Source organism: Cupressus sempervirens, chromosome 7 (genome assembly GCF_028749045.1).
Source record: "Cupressus sempervirens isolate cs-2001-9-10 chromosome 7, ASM2874904v1, whole genome shotgun sequence".
In the NCBI taxonomy this organism is placed as follows: domain Eukaryota; kingdom Viridiplantae; phylum Streptophyta; class Pinopsida; order Cupressales; family Cupressaceae; genus Cupressus; species Cupressus sempervirens.
Window position 1 is genome coordinate 274,608,624 of NC_143124.1, and position 25,297 is coordinate 274,633,920.

At 37.0% G+C, this 25,297-nt stretch overlaps 1 protein-coding gene across 8 annotated transcripts in view; it reads left to right on the plus strand.

The window, feature by feature from the left end:
* The window catches only part of LOC149546477 (uncharacterized), a 37,997-nt gene that overhangs the window by 2,930 nt on the left and 9,770 nt on the right, over positions 1–25,297 (plus strand). For 3 of the 8 annotated variants that reach the window (XR_016353732.1, XR_016353733.1, XM_089791219.1), the window contains exons 3-4: positions 482–778; positions 10,132–10,237. Coding sequence is in view for 3 of the 8 variants with exons in the window: in XM_089791219.1 (XP_089647345.1) it covers positions 482–778; positions 10,132–10,203 (369 nt within the window). In the remaining 5 variants the exon portion in view is untranslated. Of the gene's footprint in view, positions 1–481; positions 1,398–3,406; positions 3,749–10,131; positions 10,238–25,297 lie in introns of those variants that run through there. The other 5 variants (XR_016353735.1, XR_016353736.1, XM_089791217.1 and 2 more) reach the window with 3 other exon arrangements.

The following is a 25,297-nucleotide window of genomic DNA, read 5'->3' on the forward strand; positions in this document are numbered from 1 at the left end:
TCTGCAATATTTGATTTGGGGTTTTCACTTATGCATACACAACATATTCTTGTATTTATTGAGATATGTCGTGATTTTTAAACTTTTAACAGAAAACACTACATGAAATATTTTATAAAGGATTACAATAACATAAAAAATTGACAGCGGATTTGAGAAAAAACAAAATTGGTTGTCTAATTTTTTATGCATATTTTATTCCTCCTGTTGATCTTTAATTCTGTGGAATCTCCTTTGTGGAATGTCTCTCGTCCTTGCCCCATATCATTGATGGAGAATCTCCAGACTCTGTCATTTGTCACAAAGGGTATCTTTCATTTTGAAGATTGTCTAACCACCAATTCCTTTGACTAAACCAATGGTTTTATCATAAGCATATAATAATGTACTGATTTTGCTAATGTGTTTAAAGGTCTTTAGAAATAAATTAAGTTGATGGTTTTGATGTTGCCTGATGTCTTCTTTTGTATATATCATGCAGGTTGGTAGAGACCATTTGGCAAGAATGAAATTCCAAGAGGGATTACATATTGGATGCCAATTGCAAGAACAAAAGGTGAAGAGGAATATTGCATGCCAGGAACATGGACAAGTTGTGGCTGAATACCATCCACACAAACTTATATCCAAAAATGTGAAGAGAAAATCAGGCAGTTGCATGCAATCTGCATATGAAGGAGATTTGAAGACTGAAGCTGCTCCTCAGAAAAGGAGATTAATTCAAACGTTTAGGCATCAAGGAGCAGTAGAACAACCTTCCTTTCCTATGCTGGAGAAGGTAGATACCTTTCCTTTCCCCAGAATACATGAGGGTGAGGAATGTGTACGCATGTCTTCATTTGAAGACAGAATAAATCTATCCGTTGAGAAAGCTGCAAGCATTGAATGCTCTGTAGCTAGTAGTAGTAGTAGTAATGAGTTAAATTATGTGTTACGTTCTGATAAAAAGCTTTCAAAACGACCTTCCATCAATAGTCATTTTGATGATGCTCACTCTTCCTGTGAATGCCCAAATGGGAGACCAAATGAACCTCTGACTGAGAAGGAAGTAGCTACTAAGTTACATAAATTAGAACTTCGTGCATACTGTTCCACAATGAGAGCTTTTCATGCTTCAGGGTGTTTAACTTGGGAGCGAGAAGCCTTATTGTCAAATCTCCGATTTGAATTGCACATTTCTGATGATGAACATTTTTCTGAGTTGACACGCTTGTGCTCAACAAAAGCTCTGTAAACTCACTATTCATTAAGATTCATTCAGTTGTATGTACTTCAAGTTCTGGGATCACCTTATGCTCTGAATAGTTGATTCCCTCCTATCACTACAATTTTCCATGTTCTTATTGCCCCTGCTTGCAGAAAAGGCTAATTTTGAATAGGAAAAAAAGTTGTCTTAAGCTCCCTGTTGTGAATATTTGAGAAAAATGATAGGTATATGCAGTCAATCAATGTGCTTATGAACTGTTTGTAACATATATTCTCAATTATGAATGAAATCCCAGGTCAAAATTATAGCTAAGCATTATGCAGCTTTTTGCAAATTGCCATAAGCAGCTAATTAATGAACCTATGATTTTTTTTTTACCACGGATTCCCATTTTTTAATCAATAATTTGTCCTTGAAAACATCAACCATTGATAATGTTCCCTTCACATAATGTTCAGCTGTGTTTGGAATGTGATTGGCAATGAATATGTGTGTCTTCTCTATAAATCTCTGCACACTTGACAGAATGAGGCTTGGATAGGCACTGTTATACCTATTTAGTCTATTGAATCTTCCTCAGTTGTAAAGAATAGAGAAAATATTTAGATGTTACTATCGTGAAGTATGGTGTTCCATATTTTTAATATGGGATGTGATTTTCTTTTTTTAGCCTGCTCATGTTTTTTTGTATTATGCAAATATTAGCTTATGTTAGCCTGTTCCTGTTTTCCTGTATTAGTTATTGCATACAGCTGGTTTCTATACATTATTATGCTCATTGACTGTTGATTTTGTTTCTCTTTTCATATTATATATTCATTTTCTAAAGAATCTTATCATAGCACTTGTTTCCTTTATTAATAAATGTCCTATTTGGTGGATTGTAATGGGAAACTTAAACTTCGACTAATCATCTCTTGCATATAATCTAAATACTGAGATAATGAAAGTGCAAGTTATTACTTTATTAAATTCGGCATTTACTGTAACGAAAACAAAGCACCAACTGAATAGAAGCATTACAAATTTACAAATTGATCAAAAAGGAGATATGGCGCTCACATAAACTCCTTCATCCTTGAATTTTTGAGAGATATCATTTACCTTCTTCTTATCTTGTAATATTTATTATTTCCCCATTCACAATGAAAAAAAGTGACACGTTCACCACTTGTTTCAACCAATTAAAAAATAATGTTGACGAGAACTACCTATAAGAGGAATTGTATAGGGATTTTGTGTTCTGCATGACAACCATGAATTGTTGAATCAGACGAATCTATTTCTTGTGTACATTCAGTTATTATGGGCACTTCCAAATATTTTAGGATGAGCAGAGCAGCCACCTTTTCAATTCAATTGCAAAGAAAATATAATTTCATGCAATTAAATTAACAAATATCATATTGGCATGTTTGTTACATAGATACTTCACAGTTTCTCATATGATGGGCAAACTGTCTTATATGGTGTACACGTTTTTCATTTTTTTTGTGCTGAAACATTGGCAAATACTGGTGGCTGTTATCATTAGCAGTCACTTATAAAGAAACAGGTTAGCACATTGAGGATATTATACTAATTTTTTGATTTTCTTTCTTTTTTTTTTATACTACCTTCAACGAGAATATGGAACATGCTTGGCCAAATGCAAAATATTGAACACTTACTTGATAAAGGGTATTGTTTAGGTTGGCATATCTAACAGCGCTTCAGTGTTTCATCTTAGCTAGACCATTGAATGGCATTAATTCTTCACCAATCTTCTTTTAAGGCAGTCAATCTGGGGACCTTGTTGTTTAGCTGCAAGTTTGTAAATTTTTGGTAGATTTCAATTAGAAAATCAACTTCCATTGACTTGTATTGCACCTACACAATGTGGCATCTGGGTTTATATTCCTTTTTGTTTGATTTTAGTGCATTAATGCTTTAATTTTAAATAAATGATTTTGTTTGTTGAATTTTTTTTGAGAGCTGCTCCTTCCTGAGCCCTCTTGGTCCAAATGGGTTATTCATCATTGATATAATATTTTTTTCTTTCCTTCATTGCCATATTGGGTGGTTGTGTTGGTGTTATAGTATATCGATAAAGTGCCTTTTGTGAAAATTGAAAATGCTGATTCATTCAGTTGTATCTGCTGTGGTAGTGCTTTATGCAAAATGCCTCAGGAGTAGACAATGATCTTTGATATTGAGCAGGTGTTTGATAAATTTGATGACAAGCTGAAATGACTACATTGTTCAAGAGCAAACATTTTATCAAATGTATAAAGATATAGTTCATTGATCAATGGGGACTGAAATGTAGCTGGATGATGATGATGAATTGGTCGGGAATTTGCTTGGAACTGTCCTAAGCAGAATCTTAATTGAAGCTTTGGATGCTCCTTTACTTTTTCTGGCATTGTGGATTGGATTGTTCAAAGTGGATTCCAAGAGTGGAATGAGTCAGCATGGGCATCACCTTAGTTCAAAGTGGAGTATGAATTTCACAGATGACTTTCATAGTAGATATTCAATGGAGTGCTTTCCCTTTTGCAGGTTTGGGCTCTATGTCTAGAACTACATGATCTGGGGTATGCAGTTGTATTTGGAAGTTTTTTCGCAAATAATTTAAGTTCTGGTCAAATAAGTACACATCTGTCATCTTTTAGGGCATGCATATAATCAATCTTTTGCTATCTAAATGTCATTTATGTATCATAAGAACCTTATGTTGATGTAAGACTAAAATTTGAAAAATTAATCAACTTAATTGTGAACAAATGTCTCTAAAGGATTGAGAGAAGCATTCCTTAAATTTTTTTAAAATGCCAATTTTTGAATTACTGATTTGAAGTAGGGATCAACGATCTATGTGCTACAGATGATTAGAAGTTCAGACTCCTTTTTCTCTCAGACTGCTCTGTAATCACAAATTCCAAATTTGCTTGCAACTAGAGAGTACAAAACATCTAACACTTGGTTCTGTAGAGTAAACCTATGTTATTGGGTCTGCTGGGAACCTTGCACATATTAATATGGGGCTGATCTCAGTATGGGTTTGGGTTTGTCAAAGGTACTGCCCAAGCAAATGGGCATCCTAGGTTCATCTTGGGTCCTTCATAGATTTGGAACTTACAGGGGACCTTGTGTGTGTTGATGCGAGTTTTGTATCACTTACATAACATATTAGTAATTGAATATCTAATACGGAGTATCAAACAAACAATTCCTCTCTTGAAAAGTTATTGCTCATGCGATATGAGAATAACTCCAATGTTCCTTACTCTTGTGGATACTCACTCAGTTTTATCGATGTGATTCGCTGGTAATCACGTAGGGGGCCTTACGCTATTCATTCAAGGATGACTTGGGTTTTGGTGGGATGATGGAGATGGTGGGTCGGTGTGAATGCTAGATGTTGTTGATGGTGACAGTGATGGTGGAGGAGGGTGAATGGTTCTTATGATTGGTGTTTTCTAACTCTCTCTTCCTAAGTTCTAAGTCTTAAATTACTTGCTATCCTACTCCTACTCATATGGATGGAAGACTAGCAAATGGACTGGGATTGAACCTAATGAAAGTTAACTAGCGGCCTCATTTCCACAGGTGCAATGATTCGAAGGAAAAGTAAATTAGTTTGCCACACAAGGCTTCCCAACAAGCCGCTAGGATGCTAGTGGTCTAGTATTGATCCCTATCAAACATATGCTACCATACAACTATCCATCTACTTTACTCTTACTTAGCAACTTGAAATGAAATTTGCTTCAACAACATGAAAATAAATCTACTCTAACTTTTTGGAAGTAGAAACCATGCAATAATACCAAAGGCCCTTAATCACCATGCAAGTCACAACAATGAGAAAGAAATAGCGAATTTTGGTATTATCTTATGTAACAATTTTCTCCGACCATTACAAATGAGAGCAAATGGCCTTTTATAGATGCCAAAATTACAACCAACGGTAGAGATCAAAGACAAAACTGACAATCCAGATTGAATCCTAGAAACCTTAATTAGGGTTGCCACCCCATCGACCAATGAAAAAAGTGTAAAAGTGGCAACCAATGAGAAGGCACCAAAATGACGGCCAATCAGAAATAGACACTTGTCCTATTCTAGAAGAAAGAGAAATTGCCACTTGGGCTTACATTAAATGATCTTCTAATACGAGTCTCCCTTTTCTTTCGTTCTTTTAGCTAAGGCAATGAACCTAGCTAGCCTTTCGTTGACTTCCTCTATAGGAGGACAAAGTGTGTGCTTTATCTTGCATTGAGCCGATTTCATCATGCTGCTTGCTGCTTGTAGTGTCTTCTCATGATCCTTCTCATATCCTTTTGCAAATCCGATAAAGGCATTGAGAAAGGAAAGGGTACCCAAATGTTTCTTTTTTCCTTGAAAGCAACTTTTCTTAACTCATCCACTCTCGATCCAAGTCCTGTCTCATTGATATCCTCTTCTTTTAATGTCTTCAAAATCAAGTGCCATCCTGATGTCGCTCATCATGGTTGAAATGGAAGTGTTGATGCTTGGGCTGTGATGTGCAACCGCCTTCTGTATCTTCTTTGCCAAGGGGGATTGTCCTTCCTTTAGTTTGTCCTTTATCTATAGCATATTTATTGTATCGACATTGGTATCGGTTATTCACCTCATTTTCGAGAAGAAAGTTGTTTTGGGCATCATATCCTCTTTGTCTTTTTTAGTATTTGTTCCCTTAGAGTTCTTGCTTGCACTAACATCTACCAACTCGTTGCCCTATTACGGGATGGTAAAGTGGTGGACAATGAATGCAAGAAGAACCAAGGGAGACAATCTTTAAACAAGAATGAAAGAAGGAAGTCAACTTAAGGACTCCTTTCAACTCTAAATGATTTGAAGTTACCTATAGCTGCATCATGTCTACTGTACTGACATTGGTATCGGTTATTCACCTCATTTTCGAGAAGAAAGTTGTTTTGGGCATCATATCCTCTTTGTCTTTCTTAGTGTTTGTCCCCTTAGGATTCTTCCTTGTACTAACATCCTCCATCTTGTCGCCCTATTACAGGATGGTAGATTGGTGGACAATTAGACAAGCAAAACCAAGGGAGGCAATCCTTAGACTAGAACAAAAGAAGGAAGTCAGCTTAAGGACCCCTTTCAACTCTAAATAATTAAAAGTCACTTCTACCAATAGCCGGATCTTGACTCTTTTGGAATTTAGGATCAGACCTTGAGAATTCAAATCTTCTTGCAAATCAGAAATTTAAAGACTTGAAACTGTCCACCATTTGTCTACAAAAATCAAAATTTCCTCATGTATCTCCTCCCAAATAAAGTCGCCCATGTCTGATGTGAAAAATACAGTCCCCAAATGGAGAAAATCAGACCTCCATCATAAATTGCCTAGGGCATATGAATCAGATCTGCCCCTTAGAAAATTTGCCAAACATGGAAAAATCGCCAAAAATAATGCCAATCTGCCTTCTCAAAAATCGCCCAAGGAGGAAGAAAAACTGCCCTTGCAAGAAAAAAATTGCCCAAGGTCTGAAAATTTGCTCCTTTAGAAAATTTGCCAAGCGAGAGAAGAAAGCATGCTCCAAAAAAAAAATCGCCAAGCAAGAGAAGGCTGTGAGGAATGAAGAAAACGGGAGAGGGAGGAGCCTTCTTATACCATCTTCCCTCCACTCCTCCAAGCTGGCCGACTGGGACCGTAGGAGCAAGAAAAATAATAATTAATGCATAATTATGGCCCCAATTAATTGCTTAGCTAAATATTAACTTTGCCAAAATGAAAATTGCCTTTTAAATTTGCCGATTAGATCCAAATTGCAAAAAGAAATTAAATAATGTCTTAGAGATGTTAAATACTTCCATTTAATGAGGATTTAATAATTAATGTATAATTAAAATCGGATTTTGGCTAGCCAAAAGCCATTTCTCAATATTAGATTACCAATTTCATTAAAGGCTAAAAAGTTTTTAAGGCAATTTTAATCCATTAGAGGCAATTTTTGCAGTTTTTTATCCAAATCGATTTTGCTATGCCCTTTAATTTTTTTTGACAAAAATAAAGTCATTTCTAGAACCTAAAATCAATTTCGCAATTTGACTTCCTCTCCACAAAATTAATTTTTTACCAAAGAAAATTTAAGATTTTCTAAAACTCAAATCTAACAAAATACCCCTTTTGAAAATTATCCAAATTTACACAGTTATATCCAAATTTTCAAATGAAAACATCTAAGTACAAATTTACAATTTTATCCTGCCAAATGTTGCTCTTTAAAATTTGTTCGGCCCAAGGATGAAATTGGTAGTTCTAGAAAATCAAGTTGAAACTGGGTGAAAAATAAATCTAACCCTCTCCCCATTGGCCTGAAGGTGTCCAAGACTCAAAATTTTCAAAAGAATCAATTTTTTTTGGACAACTCAAAATTTGCCAAGGCGATTAAAGAAAAAGGGGGGTCCCCAAAATTTTGGGGCGATGGTGTGAAAACCTCACAACAGTGTGCTTGGGTGGCACCTTGAGTGAACCCATAATGAACCAAAGTGAACCCAAGGGGATCTATGGTCATCAAGTTGCAAAAAGTGAAAAAACACATTTTTAAAACAGTTTTATAAACAAAATGTGCTTGCATGACTAATTTCACATAAAATTGTGAAAATCATGTGCCACAAAGGTTTGTGTGGTTTCAAAGGCCTTAATTTAGGCTTGGTGGTGGGGCTTTGCCCATCAACCCCGCCATATATTGTGATAGGGAATGTACTAGGGGTGCTGCCCCTCAACCTCATTTAGGGTATTGCCCCCAAACTCCCATGACGAGAATTGGCCCTTGATCCTGTAGGAGGGAATTCCTCCTCAACCCGATTAAGGTCTCTTCTCCCAGACCCTACTATTTATTATTATATAATTTAAATTGTTAACACACAGTTATTTATGTATATATATGCACACTTACATAGACATCTATATATACGTATTGTGTATGCATACACTATATATATATATATATATATATATATATATATATATATATATATATCTTTGAATCCATACCCGAGCCCAAGGCAGAAAAAATTGGCATACTGCTGTACACAATACATGTACCTGTATCCACATGTACTAGGATCAGTAAGTTGGAGGTAAATTTGAAGTATTTTTCTTTTTAACTTTTTGTTGTGATGCATATGAATTCAATGCCTCTTGGAGACTAATATTTTCAATTTATGTCAGGGCAACACGAGCAACAATATAAATGTTGGAAAATGATTGATGATTATCGAGTCTTCCAAAAGGCAATGACTGCCATAATATCTGAAGCAGATGCTTGTTCTTTATGGGATAGAATTTCTGTCTTTATATCCATTCCTGTAAATTCCAGCTTAGATGTTTAGGCACCAAGGGGCAGTGGCTGAGCTGTCTTTTGTATGTTGGACAAGTTAGATACCTTACTTTTTCCATAAAACTTGTGAGCAAAATATGTATTATGCATGCATGCCTTCATATTCAGATAGAACAAACTAGTTCAGGTCAGGAAGCTAAAATCATGTGATCCTCTGTAGCAGTAAGATAATTATCTTATAAAAAGCATTCCAAATGGTTAATTTATAAATTGTTTCTTTGTTTATGCTCAGACTTTTTGTGACTCTACAAATTGGATGTCCAATGAACCAATAAAGTTTACATTGAAAAATCTTAACTCAACAACACAAACTTCAATTTTGCACTGAGCATTCCACAGTGAGATCTTTTAATGCTATTAAGTTTTTCAACTTGGGAGCTAGAAGCCTTGTCAACAAATCTACATTTCGGATGATTTTTCATGCTTATGATGTAGGATCTAATATGCTTCCGTTAGTGTCTGCATATCACTTGGTTCAATGTCTTGGAAAGTGTGGACCCCTGCATTTGATCATAACATCAGATGCCTTTATTCTGTCACAGATTAGATTCTAGACAACTGCATGGTAGATGAGATTTCATGAATGTGTTTTTTAATATTTTGTTGGTAACTTATTTCCACTTTCATACAGATTTAGACTTTTCATTGTGGCCATCCTGGTATAGTTGATACCACAGATGGACTATTGGCAGAGTACTCTCCGAGTTGCAAAAATTGGCCAAGTTTTCTGGCTTGGCGAGTTATTCAGACTTTTACTGGCGCCAAAAACTTGCAGAATTTTTGGCAAGAACTTGTTGAGTTTTTGTTAAAAACTTGGTTGTAGTTTTATAACAGCAGTTAAAGGCAAAAAATGGCCCATATCAGTTTCATTTCTCATTTCTTCACTTGTATTTTGCTGAGAGGGGAAAGTCTTCCAAAACTTGCAAACTGATTTGGATTGATTTGAAGCGGACTTGAGGCGGGGTTTTAGGACGTTTGCAGTGGGTTTGGAACTGAGTTTTTGCAGAGGATGACATCAATGCTTTGAAGAGGTAGGTTATGAAGGAGGGGGGATTTGGTTTTATGTTGGATGACATTGAGTTGAATGAGTAGCCACTGCTAGTGCCGGGAGAAGCTAGAGGCAGAGCTATATCTAGCATTGAGGACAAGCCACAAACTGAGTTAGACATACCGAGCAAGAAGGCAATCATGGCCAGTGCAAACTTCTAAGATTAGATACTCTAGTTCTACTCTCCCTTAGTTTTTACTAGAACTGAGAAGAGGAAGATGTAATTGGAATGATGTATTTACTTTTAGTTTTTCATAAAGTATTTACTATTTTGCTTCCAGCCATAAGTCTTCTTCAGGGCAATGCAATTCTGTACCCACTTTGTGTTTAATTATATCTTGACTAAGCTTGCTTGCTTTGTGTTCTCATTTATTGACTCATTGGATGTTTCTTCTCGTTGAATTTTGCTAAAAAATGCATTTCTAATTAAAGCTAAGCAAATTTTTTAAGTTACCGAGTTTTTGCTGAAAACTGGGCGAGTTTTCCCCAAATTTATTTTCCAGGCCTTGGCAAGTTTTCCAACTATGGTTGATATAGTTTCTTCTAGCATGAGATGCAATAACCAAAGCCTTTGAAGTTATTAATTGAAGTGAAACCATTTTTTGGCAGGTAAGTGTTTTGTCCTCTTCACGTCTTGTAATGTAATTCATTTTGGCATTGTATTTTAGCTAAGTGTTTTAGTAAGAGAGATGTGTGAACTGTCAAAGAATAGCTATTTTAATAATGAAGCGCGATCTTATCTTTTATTTTTCAGATCTTTATAATAGTATATAGATACATATTTTTATGATATTACTTTGGCAGTGTATCTAGTTCTATTATGTTTCTTTTGTTTATTCAAACTACAGAACTTGATAATTATCATCATACTAAATCTATAACCGAAATATAATTGACTTAAATACAAAACATATTGTATTGTTTGGTGCTCATGCATACAAAGTGCAACAATATCTAAATAGCAATAACCAGGCTATTGAGTAACTTATTTTCTGCTAGGAAAGTTGAACCCTTCTTCTGTTGAATGAAAGATGTGGGTGGCTTGCAGCTTGTGCTGCTACTGTTGTGTTAATAATGAATGCTGTAAAAGATTTGGCAGTCCTAGCCTTTCCTTTCTTTACTAGATGCTGTTTTAAGCTTGTTGTTTTCCAAGGTTTCAGGATTGATGGGGTGCATCTTACTGAGCCTTGTTCTGAAAGAAGTGATAGCTTTGGCCAACATTAATTGGAAGCAGCTTGTTTACCTTGTGGAAAGTGTGCTGCTCTTGCGGCTACTGTTCTGTGAGTCCATTGTGAATGCTTAGCAGAGACTCGGCGGCACCAACCTGACCTTTGCTGGATTCTGTTTTTAAACTTGAAGCCTTCTAAAGTCTCAGAATTTTTTTTCCTTGGGAGGGGGTGGGGTGGTGACTCTTCCCAAACCTCTTTTCTAGGTGTGACACCATCGTTATATCCTCCACAGGCATGTAATGTCCCTTTTTAGTTAAATCAGCCTTGCGTGGGGCCAACACTTATTTTCCTGAATAAGGATATGAAGCAAATAAATAAATTTAGTAATTGGGGCCATGAGTTGGGATGTCAGGTGCAAAATTTAATAAGAACTACAATAAAACAATATTTGATCTCTGCTTAAGGGGGCAGCATGGGTTTCCATAAACGAATGATCATTTGTTTGGTGTTACAAGCTGATTCTGAAGACAACATTGGAGCTATTTGATGAGATAAAACCAATAAAAAATATGTTATGAGTTATGTGGCATTAAGTTTTGGGCACCCAAGTTGTGATATACAGTGAAGAGCTTGTTTGCTTTTGAAGACACTGCCAATTTCTTTATAATTTCTGCTATAGCTTTAGCCACGCACCCAACTATAAGTCCAAGGATGAAAATCCTACGGTATGGCAGTTTGGAGGATTGAAATCTGAATTTTTGAAGGCAGTCTCATTTAAAGGTTGCAATAGCTACTAAAGGTCATTCAATAGGTACTGAAGGTTATGTTACTCATTCAAGCAATTGTATGTTGTTTGTTTGAAATATTTTGGATATGTGAGTAATGATATTAAGTTCCCCCCTATTTACAAATATTTTTAGTGATTATGCAATTTTTTGTTAAATTATATAACTAAATGTCATTACACTGACAACTCGAAGCATCCCTTGGTAATCACAAGGTATTTGATGATTTTTATGTTGCGGGATTAGGAGAGACTATAATGGTTTTACTTTTAGGAGTACAATGGTTGCATTCTTTTGGAGAATTTTTCAGAGATACCAAAGCACGGAATTAAAGTTGTTCAAATTAGAAGGAAAAAACATGGCACTTAGAGGCATTTTTGATGGATCACCATAAATGTTCGCAACTAGGAGGGTGGAGAGGAATTTTGCAATGTCCCCAATTTTGATATAGTAACTTAATTAAGTTGTTTTAAAATTTAAATCATATCATGAGAACTTATTAAATTAATTAAATTATTAAATAAAGGGGCCAAATAATAAAATAATAAATAAATAATGTCGACTTCCTTTAACTCTTCGGGAAATTTCTAGGAGCCCTTTATGAGGCTGTGTTTGGCATGGTGAATTTGATGTTTTTTTAAAATTCGTGAATTCCAATTGGAGTTCTGTACTGTTGTAGTTTTGGAGGTGCAAGATCCTTCCTATTTTGTAATTATAGTTTCATTGGAGATATCATTTTTGATATTTGACTTTGTACTTTATTATTTGATTAATGAAATCAAACATATGATTTGAAATAATTATTCTAGTGGTGACAACTCATTTATTCTTGTGTTAATCCATTACTCCATATAATATTATTGGCTACACTATTTTTTGCTACTACTTTGTCAGAGATCAAACTGTTGTACTGTGAAGTCTGTTACATTTGAGTATGCCAAATAGTGTCAAGTGCCGAGTGCCAAGTACCCAGCGCCGAGTGTTAAGTGATGTATGGTGTGAGCTGTATGTGTGGAGTGGAGTCGTATGGGTAGAAGCTGACTATGTAGTGGTAGTTTTGTATGGGTGGAGTTGTACTACTGACCGTGCCGGTGTAGTATCATGTAGTGGTAGTGAAGGGATGCATGATCAAAGTGTTGTGGGTTGAAGGTATCGTACAGTGGAAGTCGCACTTGTGAAGTGAAAAATTTGAATCAAAACATTACAATGGTAGGTGTATGTGCAAGTGGTGTGTGGAGTGCATATAGGTGGCATGTGGAGTACGTGTGGGCGATGTGTCGAGTGCGGTGTGTGACATCCGAGTGTGTATGGTGCGGTAGAAGTGCTAACTGATATGGTGGAAGTGTGTCGAGTACGACAAAAGTGTCCATTTGTTGAGGTGTATTATTCGATATATTACAGTGGTAGCAAAGATGGTGGTCTTGTTAGTTTCTTGGGAAATTCAGATTGAATCATGGCACCCAGTGATGGAATGGAATATTCATGTGGATAATATTGTTGAGGGAGCTAAAAAGGGGTCAACAACAACTTTGCTAGAGCCTATCAAGAGGATTGAATTAGATTGGCGAGACACTCAAGTGCTTGGCAAATGGATTGACCAATACAAGATCGACGATGTCAATTTTCCCTCCAAGGATCGAGTGGTTGGAAATGCTTTTGTTCACTTTGGTTGAGTCACTAAAAAACTTAAGCAAGATTGGGTTGATGGTGGATGATAGATGGATATATCTCTTAAGGACTGCATATGCCTTCGAATGAAATATCCATCTGTTGAGGCTAATATGGTCTACAATAATGATCTGAAGTGGGAGATTGGCAACAAGCTACACCACACCTTAAATTCTAAAGAGGATAAAGACATGCTCATAGACCCACTTCAGCAACAAAAGAATATTGATAAACAAGAATCAACAATTGTCCCTTCAAAAGGAGAACACCTAAACTTTCAAAGAGACGCAAGGATGAAGCGAATGTTTGCATAAATTTGGTCAAGCCAATAGTGGTTGATCAACTATATGAAGGTACAAACTCTACCAATAACAACCTGAATGAGCAAGATCTACAATTATCAATAATAGTGTAGTAGTATATGAATCTTAGCATCAGGGACCAATGCTTGTTGAAGCTGACAAGGAAAGTTCAAGGGATCATGTCAACCTTCTTGGCAATTGTGTGCAAGGCATTGTATATATTAGAGTGGATAAGCAAAATTTTATTGGGGTTTTGTAGGTGGTGCTTACAGTCATGGCGTGGTATCAATCTTTTAGCGGATACAACCATCAACACTTGCATTTGGTTTGGGATCTTGGAGCTTTGCACTGGGAAAACCGTTTGACGAAGGATTGCTTGAGAGCAAGCAATGTCTAGGTGGTGAGATTTTTGCAATGACCTTAAATTAATGAAGGGAAATAATTAATTAGGTAGTTCTAGAATTTAAATAACATAATAAGGATCTATCTAATAAATTAATAAATAAAAGGGGTCCAAGTAATAAAATAATATATGAAGCATGTCAGCCTATTTGTAGCCCTTTGAGAAACTTCCTGGAGCTCTTTATAAGGTCATTGTTGGCATTGTAGGAAGTCATTGTGGAGTTATCTTTACTTGTGTATTTGCGAATCGATTGTAGTTTCAGAGGTGTACAGAGGTGTAAGACCCTCCTTGGCTTGTAATTGCAGTTTTAATGGTTAGCAACCACTCTAGTCTGCCACCAGAGATGTTGTTTTAGATATTCATTGGTGCATATTGTTCAACTTTGTGAAGTCTTCGCTCAAAGGCAAGTCTATGTAATTTGAATATATAATCTGAACATCACCCATGTTACTGTTCAACACCTCACATGCATTGTCGTTGGACACCTCACTGTGTTGCTGTTGAGCACATCACTCGCATTGCCATCCAACACATCACTTGTGTTATCCTCGTGCACATCCCCTGTGTTACTGGGTTGTCGTTGGGTACATTGATTTTTCATCGGGTTCATTATCATTTGTAGTTGGGTACAGTTAACCAATTGAGTACATTACAATGGTGTTAGAGTTGGTGATCCTGCCAATCTATGGGGAGAATCATGGCACCAAGTGATAGGATGAACAATGCCCATATGCTAGCCATGTTGGGGGAGTTAATAAAAGGTCAACAACTTAGTGAGATCTTTGTAAGAAGGTACCAACATATGGAGGATACTCTCAATCACTTGATAAAAGCAAGGATGAAGGGAGATTCACAACATTGCAACACATGACCGATGATGCCAACCTTCCTTCCCAAGATCGATTAACAAGAAATGCAAACACCTACTTTGCCTCATTTGCTGAAGAAATTTGATAATGATTAGGTTGATGACAAATGGCCATCTCTCTCAAGGACCACATAGATCAGAGGATGACGTATCCATCCTCTGAAGGTAATAGAACCTGCAACAATAATCTCAGACAAGAGATCAACAATGAGATGCTTAAAACCATGAGCCCTACGAAGGATGAAGTCATGCCTAAAACTCCATTGCATGCCACAGGAGGATATGGACAAACAAGAATAAACAGTTGTCCCTTCAAATGTAGAACATCCAAATATTAAGGCAACAAAAAAGGTGAACAAAATGCTTACACAAATTTTATTGAACCAACACTTGTCGATTAACTTGATGGAAATGCGAGCTCTATTATTGATCCTTCGAATGTATAGGCTCTGCTAGTGGTTGACAAGCTTCATGGAGATGGAAACTCTACCAATGGTCCCTTGTAAGAGCAATCTCTACAGTTGGTCAAATATGGAGTTTACCCTTTGGCTAGGCATGAAGCATACATGATTGCCATCTCTCCATATGAGGGGATTCCTCATGGAAACAAGTTGTACCTAAGCTATGCGATTCCAGAAGAGATTGATGGGCATAATAGCATGGAGGCTTTGAATATGAGCATTGACGTGTTTTAAATTGCCTTTAGTGAGATCCTGATGATTGTAGGCATGGCAACGTGTATATCAGAGTGGAGCAGTGGAAGTATGAATGATATTTACTCTTCTTGCCTAGATCCAAGTGTGTGTTTATGATCATGATGCAACATGGAGATTTAATGGATATGGCTACTAATGTCCTTGCATGCCTTGGGATCCTGGAGTTTACAAATTGCTTGAGGACAAACCGCAAACTCCAAGATTGGGCCGAGAGGACTATAATGTCCCCTATTTAATAAAGTAACTTAATTAAGTGGTCCAAAAAACAAATTGAATCATTTCATAAGGACTTATTTAGTTTATTAATCTAATTATTAAGTAAAAAGGCCAAATAATAAAATAATAATTAAAATGATGTCAACCTGCATTAACCCTTTCGGTAACTTCCTAGAGCCCTTTAGAAGGTTGTGTTTGGCATGGTCAGTTGGAGTTTCGCACTATTGTAGTCCCAAAGGTGCAAGATTCTCCCTATTTTGTAATCATAGTTTTGCTAGTAAGCAACCCCCCTAGGTTGCACATCAGAAATATCGTTTTTAGCATTTCACTTTGTACTTCATCGTCAAATTCATAGTTGAAAACTTGAACTCGACAATAACTTGACCGCTTGAATTTTTTTGGAAAACTTGGACTTGCCAAAAACGTGGCCGAAAAATTGACAATAAATCGACACTTCTGTGGAACATTTGAAAATATATAATTTTTAAAAATGTTCTTATATTCATACACTAACTTTTGTAGAACATCAACATCTTATTAGTTTTCAAATATATAGAAGTTAAATAGTACTTCTCGGTCTTTGCAATTACTGTAGGAGGTTTGTTAGGGGATATTTCGCTGCTGGTAGAACCCCTAACTAATATGATTAAAAGGGAGTTTTCTTGTGGGGAGACACAACCCAAGAGCCCTTTGACAAGCTCAAGGAGATAACGAATTCATTCCTTGTGCTTTCTATTGTAGATTTCTAACAACTTTTTATAGTAGGATGTGATGCTTCAACAGAGGGAATCAAGTTTAAAGTTTTGTAAGAATTTGCCTAAGGCAATAATTCAACCCCAAGAGCAAGAAGCTCAATATATAGCACAAGAGAGACTAATGATGATCAAATGAGAATCTCAATAATGATCAAAAAAATAATGGATATCGGATGATTGGATAATTTGATGAGTACATCATAGAAGGTGCCTGTACATAAAAGCAACCAATATGTCTAGAAGTCACACAAGAGATAAGGATTACAACTCAGCGCATGTCCACCGAAGGTGGATTATCCTCCATTGAGCATAGGAGTTTGTGTGATGAGAGGATAATTTTTCATAGGTGTATCTCATAAAGAGATATTGTGGACACCATGTGCTCAAATAAGTTGCTAACTCCTGTGTTGTCAACAAGACAACTCATATGACTATGCATATTCCTAAGTAAGTGTAAGTAAAGTGTAATAATAATTAATTATTTACGCTAACAAACCCCCCAGAAGTGCAACTTAGGGGAATGCACTTAAGCTCACAAAGCTAAATGCAAGATGCAATGTGGGTCCCGACTATTAGGCCATGTTAGGTACCCATGTACAAATGCAATGAAATACATACAATGCAATGTGATGCAATGCAATCTCTCTGAAAACAGAGAAAGAGGGAAACCCTCATGTGAAAAACCTCTTCCAAAAAGAGAGATAAAGAAATACAAGATGCATGCAAGGATGAAGTAGTCAAGACCCCCTAGTATGACATACATCATGCATGTACAAGCATATATCCTCCATAAGAAAAAATACATGATGGTATCCCCTCATATTGAATAATCTCCTACAAGGATGTCATGAAGACGAAAAAGTATCCAATGCCTACAAATGACATTTCTCCCTTTAGGAAGAAGATACACCAAGTATAGGTGCAAGTATACTTCCCATTGTGGATAGAAGGATGGATGAGGAATCCATATGTAGTATGCTATGGATGCTGCCTTTGAAGTCTGCTCATATGTTGACAAGCCCTTGATGAATGTAGATGCCACAAGCCAGTTTAATGGATGCCCAAAAGAAGGTGGCAAACAAGGTAACATGTCCATGTATGAAAGTGAATCAAACTCTAAAGACAAGGAATCATCCTTATAGGAAGATATGAGAAGAGAAGTAATTTAGCCTCCCCACAATGATGAATGCACACCATGAAAGAAGCTCCTTGATGACTGAAGAAGTTGCACCATGAAAACTGAATGATGTTCCTCCTTGTAGGAAGAAGTGGTGTCATAGGTGTAGTAGAGAATGCTCCCCAATTAGTAGGAAGAATCCTCAAAAGATATGATGTCTGAGGAAACTGGATTACAATCTCCAAAGACTGATATGTCTCCTTTGAAGTAAAAGAGTCCTCCTCCAATTGCTGAAAAGAAGTGTCCACAATTATGTCAGTCTTGAATCTCAAAAGAAAGATCAAGTGGTTGAGGGTCAGAATGTTCCCTCGCAACAAGTAAAGAAGAATTCTCCTCAACAAAGAGAAGATGGATGTCATCAATAATGTCTCACACATCTTCAATGTAAGACTCCACAAACAACACTGCAATGTCTAGAAGGAAGTCATCCCATGAAGCTGAAATAGGAAGACATGGTGTTTCCCACTGCACTGAATTAGGAGCATTTGTGGCTAGAACTAGATCAGTAGAAGCAACAAGAGCATCGGGAGGCATGATCTCAACTGGAGTGACTGGAGGTAGAATGTCCTCTGGTAATGGAGGGACTCATGGATCTCCATATGCTTCCCAAAGACACATCCAAACGTCATGAGAACTACTTGCCTTACTAAGAGGAGCAAAAGATTCCTTACTCATACTATTATACATAAAGTGAAGAAGAAGAGAAAGATGTCCCCAATTAGCATTAAGTGGAAATATTTTCGAATATAGATAAGGAAACACACACTTATGTTCTCTTAGATGATCAATCATCAAAGCACTCCATTTCTGATAGTTTCTTTTTGTCAATTTGAATCTTACACCAAAATGAAACTTTTGACATGACTCCATGAGATCAAATAATGTATGCACCCCCAAAATGCAAAAAAAATCAATGAATCCCCCCCAAATGCATGATTTGACACTTTATATTTAGTGCGATTACAATGGCCACTTGCCAATTTAGGGCGTAAGTGGACTTCTATTTTTGATGGTTACAACAACAAATATGAAGCTATATCGGACTCAACAAGATAAGACACAAGACCTCTCAAGGATCTAATTAAGTACAAGTGCCAATAGGCCAAAATGAGACCAAAATTTGAAAGTACTATGTCTACTCAAAATTACTCCAAACTGATTTGGATTTGGAAAGTAGACAAAAAATCATGCACTCTCAAAAAAAATAGCACCTGAATGTGTCCAAATGAGCCTGAACTAAGCCTTTGAAGTTGCAAAAATTGGAATTTGCGATTTTGAGAAAAAATCAGAAATAGAGATCACAAACCACTTGCACCAATGTGTAGATCACGAAATTCTACCCCAAAACAAAAAAAATTGCTCCTAATTTGGAGTCTGGAGGAGTGACTTATGGTCCTGCGAAGTCAGACTACCAAACTGAAAATTAGTATGTTGAGGGGTCCAATTTTCAAATGCTTTCTGACATCAGGAAAATGGATGAGCCTAAATTTAACGGTTTGGGTCCCGTCAAGGCAAAATAAAAAAGCTCTCCTTTGATTGTGAGACGGGAGTCAAACTAAATCACCAAAAATGTGGATCAAGCAAATATGATTATAAAAAAAAATTACCATTCGCTTGGAGGAGGCAGGGGATCTGGAATGGGGATGCTTATTATATCGAAGATTAGAGAAGAGTATCCTGATCGAATGATGCTCAAATAAGTTGCTAACTCTTGTGTTGTCAACAAGACAACTCATATGACTATGCATATTCCTAAGTAAACTTAAGTAAAGTGTAATAATAATTAATTATTTAGACTAACAAGTTTCTTACCAGATTTCAATTCAATGGCAGACTGATGCACAATTTTAGTGCAGGTATAATCACTGTTGACAAAGGATGGATTTGCTTCAAAATTTGTAGAAGTTAGTGCCGAGATAATATAATATTCTTGAACTTAGAATGTTCTTCAACCCTTTGATGTGCATGCATTAATAGATTTCTATGCCTTGTTTACTCGGGTAGATTGGTATATATATCATGTGGAAGGGTGTGGGGATGAATGGTCATGTCTCCGAATGGAGACATGAACATTCATCCTCACATCTGTTCCGAGGTAACTAATCATTCATGATTTGTTACGAACTTAACCAAAGTATAACAATGTATTACCAAACATTAATATTTGCGGCCCGATATAAAGGATAGATCGAAAGTGATCTAAATATCAAAGGAATTGGAATTAGTCTTGATCATGCCTTAAATGATCTCAGAAAATATATATATCATCGGTTTTAATTGTGCATTGTTCCCACAAAACAAATGCATATGCATATATGTATAACAATATGTGCATCATACTGTTGTACATATATATATATATGTTGATCACAATAATGTCAGACCGAAGCTACATGCATTAACACTCCCTCTTAGCTAGGGAAGACAAAGTGCATATATATGAGTTCTCCTTATTTGAAAAGTAATATCATCTAGATATATTTAAGAAAATCAAGTCTCATGATATTCTTTCTAGTTATGGTATGTACACAGATATCAAGTTTCATGATATCCACCATAGAAGTTAATGGTATATCCATAGATATTATGTCACATAATATCCACCATGAATTTGAACATATTGATCTTTAGTAGATATCAAGTCACATGATATCTATCAACATGCTCTTTTAACCATCATGATTTTTCCATGAATATCAAGTCACATGATATTCATCATGATAGTAATCTAATAATTATAAAGTCGTCACCTTATATTATTAGAATCAACATTTCATTATAAAAAATTGTCACCTTTTAATAATGTACATAGGGTAGGCCCATAAGTCATAGAGTCACACATATGACAAAAGAGTTTACACTTTAAACATCTTTATTAAAATAATACAAATTTACAAAGTAGAGACTCAATCTCATAAACTTACATTTCAGCCATACCAAGTTTCTTTCTGAAATGATCAACCTTCACTTTAGGAAGAGCCTTGGTGAGAATGTCAGCTATTTTATCACCTGTATTAATATATTCCAACTGAATAGCTCTTCCTTCCACCACGTCTCTCGCGTAGTGGTTAGGAATTTCTATATGCTTGGATCTATCATGAAATTCTAGATTCACAAATAACTTGATACAATTTTAGTTATCACAATGAATAGTGGTAGGTTTCATAGGCTCACAAAACAACTTAGAAAACAACCTCCGAAGCCACACTACTTCTTTAGCTCCCATTGCTGCTGCAATATACTCTGCCTTAGTAGAACTCAGAGCAACTGAAGCTTGCTTTCTGTAGATCCAAGAGATCATAACTGATCCTAAGCCGAAACAACATCTTGATGTGCTTTTTCGGTCTTTTACACTTCTGGCCCAATCAGAATCAGTATATCCATGTAACTCCAAGCTGGTATTCTCATATTTAAGCTCATACCCAATAGTACTTTGGAGATAACTTAATATATGCTTCAAAGCAACAAGATGAATCTCACGAGGTTGATAGATGAATTTCACACATGAATTGATTTAATGCATTCACAACATAGCAGATATAAAGTCAAGTATTTACAAGATACATCAGGGACCCTATTATCTCTCTGTATAAAGTGGGATCAACTAGTTTGGATTTAGCTTTTGCTTCCTTTAGCTTGTGTAAGTTGGTTTCCATAGGTGTTGACATAGTTTGACAGTCCCACATTCCAAATCTTTTCAAAATATCTACAACACACTTCTTTTGATGTAGAAAGATATTCCCAGACTTCTGATGCACTTCCAAACCAAGAAATTAATGAAGAATTCCTAAGTCCATTTCAAATTCAGAAGCCAAATCTTTCTTACACTAATCCCTTGTAATTAGAAGATCATCAACATAAAGAATTAGAATTAGCATATCACCTTTAGTTACCTTAAAGTAAAGATTTAGATCAGCCACATTCTTGGTGAATCCAAGACTTAGAAGGTATTTATCAATCCTTTCATACTAGGCTGAGGGAGCCTGTTTGAGTCCATATTGAGCCCTCTTCAATTTGCATACATAAGAGGCAACATCATGAGTCACAAATCCTTCTGGTTGTTCCAAGTATACTTCTTCCTCAATTGTTCCATTTAGAAAAGCAGTTTTTACATCCATTTGATGGATTTTCCAACCTTTGGCTGCTGCAATGGCTATTATAGCTCTAATTGAGGTATACTTGGCAACTGGTGCAAAAATTTCTTCAAAGTCGATTCTTTTTTTTTTGAGAAAACCCTCTAGCCACAAAATGAGCTTTATGTTTTTCAATGCTACCATCTACAACATACTTAACTTTGAAGAGCCATTTTGAAAAAACAACAGATTTTCCTTTAGGTATAGGAACTATATCCCAAACATCATTTTTTAGTATTGACTGATATTTTTCCACCATTGCATCTTTCCAAGGTTGATGTTTAAGTTCTTCTAAAACACTTGAAGGTTCAGGGTTTGGACTCTCACACATGAATGCATTGTATGTCAATTTTCTAGGTCTTTTGCTTTCACAGAAAGTCCCTGAAGGTGCTGCAAATCCATCTCCTTCCTGTATAATTTTCCTTGCCCAAAGTGGTCTTTTAGAATGATCAAAACTCTCTTCTTCAGTCTCAGGAGGGATCTCAGTTTCATTTGAAGTCTCTTCAGGGTACTCCCTCTGAATCTCAGGAGTAGGAATTGTTGGTCATTTTTGCCTTCTCGCCAGAATCACCACATTTGAATTCAACGTAGTAATGTTCACAAGTTTTAAATATTCAAATGTTCAAAAGGGCACAAATACTTTACGCTTAACCTCATATATTTCTTTCCTTGCGCATTTTAATGTTTCTGCGGGCCCACAAGTTCCCATCGTCAGATCGAGAAAGATCAATGGTTGGTGCTATCTTGCTATGGGAAGTTGCATGTTGTTTTGCCATAGCGACATAGCGCCTTTTGGCCGCGTGTCAGGTGGGTCCTCCCTTTCCTTGTTTCTCTGGCGCCGAGTTTTGATAGATCCCCGGAGGGCGCTATGGCGCTATTGGAAAATCTGTGTTCCTTGCCATTAGCGACATAGCGCCCAGACGGAAAGTGTTACTGCGGCGACATCAGAAGGAAGGTGGGTCCTAAGTATGCCCCGTTGGATATCGGTGATGAAATTTGGAAAACACAGTGGGACCCTAGGCAACGTGGAAGGGTGACTGTGCTTGAAACGAGGCTTTGATTTGTCGCCAGCTAGGCAGTTCGTTGATGTCAGCAGTTACCTGGACCCACGCCCCTTTCGAACGCATGAAGGTTTCCTCACCCTCGTATCAGTCTGGATTGACGGTGGGCGCTATCTCGCTATGGAAAGCTGCGAGGATATTACCCATAGCGACATAGTGCCTTGGCGATGCGTGGCACAAATGACATCATGGGCCTGCCCTTCTCCAAAGTAATATTATGGCTCGTCCTCGGTGGCAGTTGTCAGGTGGGTCATAGTACAGTGGTGATATTTCATTGGTCCACTCAGCCAACTCCGTGTGCAGTTGTACAATTTTGTTGATCACCATAGATCTAAGGAAAATCGACGGTAGGCGCTATCTTGCTATGGAAAGCTGCGAGGATATTACCCATAGCGACATAGCGCCATTGTGCCATGTGGATCAGTGGGGCCAGGTCTCGCCAAGATGAGGATGCCAGGGTGTGCCTGGTGGTTGCCAAGTGTTTCGTGGGCCCAAAAGTTTTAAGGAGATAGCGCAGTAATACAGCGAGTCTTCACGATCGTCAGATCAGTCTGGATCCACGGTGGGCGCTATCTCGCTATGGAAAATTGCTCGGAGGATACGCATAGTGACATAGCGCCTCGGCGACACGTGGCAGGGTGGGGTTGAGTATTTTGAGACCGTTGGTTGGTGCTAGTTAGGATCACGGGGTCTGGCCAGGGTATGAGCAGTTAAGTCATTGACGGTTAGCAGTCGGCAGTTAATGTGATTGTTGTGGTCAGCGTTTGCAAGGTGGCGCGGTCAGTTTGAATATCTAGTCAAATTTGGGGAGACTCGCAAGGTGGCATAAGGAAATGAGACTATTGGTCCACGTGGTGCATTTTCATTGTGAGATTCGGCTGACTCACTGACTCTGCTGATTCATGCACCAAAAATGATAAGAGGTCGGGTCTCCCGCACGATTTGATATTTATGATTGATCCCAACCACCTTCGAATGAGTACAGAACGAGAGGGACACTCCACTACCTATTTTTTGATCTGTCTACCTGGTCAGAGTGGCTTAATGGCGCCGTTTCTGTCTTCTCAAGGCATTATTTGATACAGAGGATCATATATCATTGCATCTGGATTCGTATCCAGATCAGATTTTCTCCATGATTGTTCTTTGTAGGACTTAATGTAGTAGTTGTGGAGTAATTGCAGGGAGAAGACATCTCAGTTATGCCTGAACTATAAAGGCAAAGTTTTATGAATTTTGTAGGGGTCAACCTTTCTCTGTTTTCTCTGTTATTGCTCTGCAAATTCTCAGTGTAAATTCCCCTGTGCCTCTGAACTACATGATTTTCTGCCTTATCTCTTTCAGCCATTGGTATGAAAGTGCAAGAACCCTTTGCCTCTTACTGGTGTTTTGTAGAGATCTATGATCTGCATGACTGTATCTCTTTGGCCTATGAATGATAATATAAGTAAATCTCTCTTTCCTTGTGTCATTCATCTTGGTCCTCTGATCTGCATGTGATTATTAGATTAAAGCAAGTCTGAATGTGTATATCCTTAGTTTCATTTTGGTTCAATAGTGCATTTATAGGCAGAGTTTGATCCGAACACTCTATTTTGGTGCATCACCTCTTTAGATTAGATTAGGTAGATTTTCTTTCATGCTCTCCTTCTCCCTTTTCCTCTCCAAGAGTAGTTAGGTGCATCCTAATAGTAAGAGGAAGCCGGCCTTCTCCGGAGACTCAACCTCATAGTTCAAGTCCCACAGCTTGGAGGTTGTTTCCATGTTTCACGAGGTCGTCCTTAGGTAACAACTTTGGACAAGGTTGCAGACTTCAGTGACAACAGGAACCTTTGGAACTACAAACACCTTTGCTACTAATATTCTAAATGTAAGTGTGAAGATGATAGTGTAGAACACAATTCAATAAGAATCCTTCCTTGTATAATAAATATTGTCAACTCCTCAGGTTTGAAGTGAGCTGGGCAGATATAAATATTGCTGCTTTTCCCGTTCCTATACTTCTGAGGTCAAAATCTGTAGTTAGTAAAATTTTTGTATATAAAGAGAAGTAATGATGACAAGGCCTTACGTGTATAGCTGGGGCAATGCATTTTACATAAACATATTGGCTGGTGCACTTCATTAAATGTTTCACATAGTCACCTGGGCCATTCTATGTACTTTAACAAGCATTTTAGTCATATGGGACTTAGGCCTATTTTTTATTCTTATTTCTTAGATGTTGCATGTGTCCCTATGTAGATTCATGTCCTCTTGAAAGATTTTTCCTTGTGAACTTTATTATGTCATGCAATTTATATCCGTGTGATGCATATGAGTCTTCAGGACACGCGGTTTCGTCATCTCTATCTTTGTTGGAATTGCTCATATCATGAGCCATCATTTTCCAGATATAAAAAATCGACCCAATACT